Source organism: Drosophila serrata, unplaced genomic scaffold (genome assembly GCF_035046125.1).
Source record: "Drosophila serrata isolate PLE 108 unplaced genomic scaffold, ASM3504612v1 contig_376, whole genome shotgun sequence".
In the NCBI taxonomy this organism is placed as follows: domain Eukaryota; kingdom Metazoa; phylum Arthropoda; class Insecta; order Diptera; family Drosophilidae; genus Drosophila; species Drosophila serrata.
The window spans coordinates 1,024,843-1,031,580 of NW_028257274.1; the positions used below are offsets into that span (position 1 = coordinate 1,024,843).

The window sequence follows — 6,738 nt, forward strand, 5'->3', positions numbered from 1 at the left end:
TTTTTTTTTTTGAAATTTTATTTTTATTTTCGTCCAACACCCCTTCTTCTACTTTTAAATATTTATTATTTATTTTCAACTTGTTGGCGCTTATCGCCGCCGCCGTTGCCGTTGCGGAGGCCCCTCCTTTTCCGTATTCAAATCGAAATCGAGAGAGATAAAATGCCTTGCGGCTGCATAAAGTTCCCATTAAAGCAGAAAACATAAGAAATGTCTCACCATCGGCGATCGCCATTCATCCGCTCCACTGGCCACTCCATACTCCAAGCATCCCCAGTCCCAGTCCGAGTCCGAGTCCCATCCAACCAGCTCCACATCCACGTCAATCCATCCGCAGCCGGTTCATCAAAAGATGCCCAGCTGGATGCTGTGCTCAGCGGACCGCTTCCCCATTCCCATTGCTTCAGTCCACACTTATCGCCCGCCGCCATCGAACTGCTTTCAATTAGAAGAGAAAGTTCTTGCCACAAGCGAAGGCAAGCCGGCAGGCAGTCAGGAAAAAGTGAAAAAAAACTACAGAGAAATAAAAATAATAAAAATAATCAACAAAAAGAGATGTTGTTACCGGCGGGATCAGAGGTGAAGTGGTCGCGGGTGAAGTCCATAAAAATTGCACCTCATAAATTAAGAAGTTGATGTATCACCGCAACGGCCCGGTGAGGTGACAACAATAACACCCGCTTCCAGCTCACACAGATCGGGCGAAACTAAAGCGAGTTAAAGCCAACTGAACTGATCTCTGGGCCAAAATAAGAAAAAACAAGAAAGGAAGCTAACTTCGGCACGCCGAAGTTTATATACCCTTGCAGATAGAACTTCTATGAATATAAAAGCATACAATATAAATGATATATATTTGTGTTAAAAAATAATGAAGTAATACCTGCTTTCATTGTATTCACCTATACATATTATATTTTCAGTTTTACATTCAAAGATTTGCATTTTTCCTCTACATCAAACGATCGTTTGTATGGCACCTATATGACATAATAGTCCGATTTTCATGAAATTTGACAAAAAATTTAAGACTAATATAAAATGCCTATACCTAAAATTTTATGAAAATCAGTTGAAAACTGAAAAGGTTATAAATTTAATTGTATTAATTTCTCGATCGTTCCTATGGGAGCTATATGATATAGTAGTCCGATTTTCATAAAATTTTATGCAAAATTGTAGAGTATAGTAAAATGGCTATATCTCAAATTTGATCCAATTCTGAACTGAAAAAGTTAAAAAAATTTTTGTAAAAATTTTCCGATCATTCCTATGGCAGCTATATGATATAGTCGTCCGATCCGGCCCGTTCCGACATATATACGAGTGAGAGTATATAGAAGGCTAACTACAAAGTTTCATTCAGATAGCTTCAAAACTGAGAGACTAGTTTGCGTAGAAACGGACAGACGGACAGACGGACAGAAGGACAGAAGGACAGACGGACAGACGGACAGACGGACAGAAGGACAGAAGGACAGACGGACAGACGGACAGACGGACATGGCTAGATCGACTCGGCTGTTGATCCTGATCAAGAATATATATACTTTATATAGTCGGAGGTGCCTCCTTCACTGCGTTGCAAACTTCTGACTGAAATTATAATACCCTGCAAGGGTATAAAAATAGAATATGCATAGAAAATGGCCAAGAAATGACATCAGCAATGCAAAAAGGTCTTAAAATAGAAATGGAAATGGAAATAGAGGGTCGATGGTAAAGAGTATTTGTCTTTACGGGAGACTGCCTTGGGAGATTATGGATTCGGAATACGAAATTACAAATATATACATATATATATATATATATTAGGTAACAAAGATCTAAAGATTTAATTTTTTCAAATTTAAATTATAAAACTTTGAGTCTTTTATATGTAATAAGTCTCAAACTATTAATAAATATGATTAGCTAGCTAAGATAAAGATTCTTCCGTTTGAATTATATTATAATTAAACTAAAATATTCGTTTTCTTTGATTTGATATTTTTCGATATTTTTGTATGACAATTTTACCGGCAAATTAAAACTTAAAAAACTTATAACTAAGGGAAAAATTCATTAATTTTAAATCGGAAAGCATTTCTATATTAGTTTTTATTAGGTTAACAAATCTGCATACTAATTTAAAAATTTTAAGAAATTCAAATTGTTAATCAAATTTTGCAAATTTTAACGATGTAACCCCTTGTAAAATATTCAAATTTTGAAAAATTTTATTTTCATTTTTTATTAATTTTTTTATTTTTCCGGACATGACTAGAACAATTCGGCTGTTCACACGGATCAATAATATATATGATTTATGGGGTCGGAAATAACTACTTCACGTTTTTCAAGCTTCTGACTAAAATAATAATACCTTGCAAGGGTATATGTTAAAAATACCTATTTTAAGTATCTGCGTTAACTAACAATAACGAGCAAAAAAAGTAGTTGGAAATCTTTATATACTGCTAACATTGTCGAACGTTTTTAAAATATAATAAATTTCGAAAGCATTTCCCAACATTCTTCAATCAAAGTTCCAGAGAACTGAAAATGTTGACTCACAAGTGTGAAATTCCCCTCACATCTTGGAACCTCAGGCCTCGCAGCATCTCAAATGCTTTTAGTCGCACTTAATGCACATGGTATTATCGGATCAAAATCGGAATTGGAATGGGAATTTGAATCAGAATCGGAATGTCAGGCCGTGATGAAATCGCCAGAGAAGCGGGCTAAGCCACAGAGTTGGATCATCCAGCGGTAAATTTCCAAGAGACAAAGTCAAAGGTACACTCTACTCGTAATGGAAATAAAAACAAAAAGAGAGTAAATGGGTACAATTTGCATTCCCCGGGCTGGCTGGGCTAATCAGCCACTTGGCTGCAGATGCTGGCGAGGCATGCATTGATCAATGGTGGGCGTTGCATTACGTATACGCCGCGTAAATTAAGTATACGTAAGCAAATTTATTTGCTTGACAAGAGCCACGCACTTGGTCAATTGGATTCAATTGAACTGAGGGGGGGAAAAGAATATAAATAAAACTGTGAAATGAAAAATAACCAAAACAAGCGCTGACTTTGATCCACAAAGCGACGTCCCACGCGGCCTCTTAATGGACATGGCGATAGAGAAGGGGGTGGAGGTGGAGGGAAATTGAAATGGTGTGGATTGTGTGGAGAATGGGCGCCAAGTTGAAACGAAATGGAACGTTTGGGTCTCGGATGACGCCAGAAAAGCCAGCGGACTCTTCGATTGGAGACTGGGTCACTGTTACGAGCGTAAGAACCAGCGAGTGAGTGTCTTGGCGCTCGCTCACACTCACACTTACGCACACCGTTAAGCGATTAGAAGAGAGTTGGGGGGACAGAGAGAGAATGAGAGGCGAGAGTAAAAGGCAGATAAAGAGTGCGAGACGGGGACAGAATAAAGCGAAATACAGCAAAGAATCACTGGAATAATAATACACAAGACTGCCTTTGGCTTCTGGCCGGAGACTTCGCTTTCGTTTCGCATATTTTACCTCTCCCCCGTGTTTGCTTTATTGTAATTTATAATTTATTTGAAGCTCTTTTTTTTCGCTTTTTCTTTACTTCTTTACTTTTTCCTTTCTTACTTTCACACGCAGACACGGCGGCCGGCAAAGAAAAGGGTTTGCCTCCCACTGCCGCCACTCCAACACTCCACCACTCCCATTGTGTTGGAGTAATTGGAATCGCCAATCGCACAATCTCTCAATTGCAAAGTTTTCGTTTTCAGTTTTTTGGTGTTTATTAAAAGTTTGATTTTTATTCGCCTTTGTTGGGATTAGCTCTATAAATAGACACGTACAAGTACTACACTTTAATATTATATTATAGGTACATATAATAAATATATTGTATTGCTGATAACTCCGACTCCGACCATTTACAGCTTTTCAATTGAGCTTCAAATTATTATGTATGTATGTATGTATTTTCGTTTTCATTTAATTTAATTTCGCCTTTTGCGTTCATTTCGCTACCATTTTAGTATGAAAATTCACTTGAGCAAACAAGATCCCATTTGGAGGAATAATTTTAGTTTTTGTTTTTCGTTTCTGTTTCTGCTTTTGTTCATATTTTCATCCAGCATATACAATATGATTATTACAAATAATAACAGTTTGTATAGGTTTTAATGATTACGCTTATGTGTGTTATGTATGTATATGGTTGGTGTGTGTGTGTGTGTCTGTGTGTGTGTGTGTGCGGGAGTGTGTGTAAGTTACGTGCCTTGCATTCCGAGCTGCAGCAGCACCTGGAAGTCTCCAGACTCGCAGCCCAAAACTGCCAGAGCTCGTGAACAACAAAACAAAATTAAACAACATTGTAAAATGAGTATGTGTGTGTGTGCGCGCTTACAAAATAAAACAAACTTAAAGCTAGGCGTGTGTTGGGTGTGTGTTTGAGTGTGTTTTGTATAGCTAAAGTATTGCACTATGTAGTATATATATATAAATATATGTGATAAACAATTTACATCGAATATAGTTCGAATTACGCGAAAGATTAGAAATTACAAGCTGAGGAAGGAACAGGAGCACGGAAAGTATAGCATATAGACCGAGAGAAATAGTTATAGTGTGACAGATAAAAGAGGTTTCTATAAATATGTGATGTTCATTTCTTTTTTTGTTTTTTTTTCTCTTTTTGAATAGTTTTGTTGAGAAGGAATGTCGTTCTTGATGGCTGGCCACCAAATTACTCAGATTGCCCTGCCCCCTGCAAACATTTTGAAGCCTCTAACGTGATCCCAGCAGCCAGTGATCGAGTGATCCAGGGACCAGGACCAACGCTAATTCGATTCGAGTAAAATTTGAATTATTGAAGTCAAGTGAATCCCGTGAATTTTCCGACTAACTGCTCTCGAAAGTTCCTGAACTATCCATACTATTTGAATTTATATTTTGTTTAATCCGAATCACTTCAATAAATAAATAAATCAAATCAAATCATTCAAATTTACTTTGAACAATTTGAAATATTATTTAAAATAATTAAATTCCAAATAAATTGAAACGAATTACTGGAATTTCACTCAAATAAACTGAACTGTTTTGAATCACTCAAATCTTTCAATTTCGAATCAACTGACTTTTCCTAAATCACTCGAATAATCCAAAATTCGAATTAACTGACTTTCTCGAAAGACTCAAATCATCGAAAATCAAAATACCGCGAGTCTTTTGAATCACTCGAACACATTCAATTTATCCAAACTCGAATCCTTCGGATGATGATGATCCTTCGAAGATCCTTCCGATCAGCCAGAGATCCCCCGACACAACCCACAGCACAGCACTCGACCGGACTCCATTGGCCGTTCGTCCCGCCCCCGCTTCTCACTCTCCATCGCACGTCGTCCTCCTCCCCCGAAGGAAACGTCCGTGGTGGTCATCAGTTGCGTCGCTCGCCAGCTCGCGTCGCTGCCGCATGCCGCTGCTGCTGCTGCTCCTTGTCGCGCAGCTCCTTGATGGCGCCCACCGTGCCGAACATCACCTTGGCCGTCAGCTGGGTGCGGGGTGGACCAGCGGACTTGCCACCGCCTCCGCTGTTGGTTGCCGCCTCCCGGTCCAGGCCCGTGTTTGCATTGGCGTAGGCATTCGTATAGGAGACGTAGTTGTTGTTAAGGTCGCGACCGCAGCTGCACTGATGCGACATGTTGCACGTGTTGTTGCAAAGATTTGGGGATGGTGTTGGAATCTGGATCTGGGATCTGGATCGATGCTATTTGCTTTGCTCTGCTCCGATTTATATTCGGCAAGTTCTCGGCGGCGAGTGACCAGTGGATCCGCTTGCGGTTGTTTGCCAATTGATCGCGCGTCGTCCGATAGTCGCAGTCGCTCACACTTTCACAGACTCACTAGAACTAATTTTGAAAAACTGTGGTGTTGTTTTTGTGGCCAGGCCCCAAGTCGACCGAGCAGCGGCAGCGACGCCAGTGGAGCTCTGCGAGAGAGCGCTGCGATCGGCAAGCAGCTGATGAGAGAGCTTGGAGCTTGCTGCTGCTGCTGCTGTTGCTGGTGTTGCTGCTGCTGCCGATGCTGACGTTGCTGCAGTGAAATGATAAATTTCTCTACACTTTGCAGCGATCGTAGCTCTCCGCTCAGTAGCAGCCGGCGTCGCTGCCTTTGGAGAGCTTTCTTGACTGCAGCGCCGTCAATGTTGTTGTTTCTAATGCCCCTCTGACGTATATAATAGCCGACGCTGCGCTTGTGTAATCTGTACGTCGTCTTTGTATGGTAGCCGCCGTTTTGGTTTTTGTATTTCTTTTTCTTGTATTTTTCCTGTTGTTGTTCCTGTTGCTTTTCTCATAACAATTTGCGAATTCCAAAGGCACGCTCGGCAGCGGCAAGTGAAAATCACTAAAGCAATGCAGCGCTGCGGCTCACCTGTTCGCTCAACGCTCTTCTCTGCCCGTTATTATTGTTGCTGGCATTCATTAAGTTTCATTCACCTTTCCGAGCAGACTTTACTGTTGTTTATTTGTTTGTTTGGCTTTTCGTTTTTATTTTACATAATTGTATAGACGGACGGCGAGGGGTGAAGGCAAAGTGCAATGCTGCAGCGGAAATGCCACATTCTAAACCTCTGAACCTGACCCACAAAGAACGAATCGTGAAAAAGGGAGGGGGGAGAGAAAGAACGGTATTTTCAAGAGGCAGCGCCAAACGCATTCGCTTTCGATCGAGTGGCCATTGCCATATCACTTTCCTCTCCACAG

General features: G+C 40.4%; 1 protein-coding gene and 1 long non-coding RNA gene across 2 annotated transcripts; both read right to left on the bottom strand.

Annotated features, from left to right (window-relative positions):
- LOC147642643 (uncharacterized) lies at nt 1–741 on the bottom strand. Its single transcript, XR_015273174.1, has 2 exons — nt 566–741; nt 1–513 (listed from the first exon to the last, which is right to left on the bottom strand). It is a non-coding gene; the product is annotated as an uncharacterized LOC147642643 (long non-coding RNA).
- A 3,002-nt stretch (nt 742–3,743) lies between these two features.
- Nucleotides 3,744–6,192, bottom strand: LOC110190933 (uncharacterized). Its single transcript, XM_020961602.2, has one exon. It carries the CDS (start codon nt 5,673–5,675, stop codon nt 5,412–5,414), a length of 264 nt encoding a protein of 87 aa, XP_020817261.1. The 5' UTR covers nt 5,676–6,192; the 3' UTR covers nt 3,744–5,411.
- Between the last annotated feature and the right edge of the window lie 546 nt (nt 6,193–6,738).

What these genes read in the sequence shown, in the direction of transcription:
- LOC110190933 (XM_020961602.2), bottom strand. Translation starts at nt 5,675, where the DNA reads ATGTCGCATCAGTGCAGCTGCGGTCGCGACCTTAACAACAACTACGTC.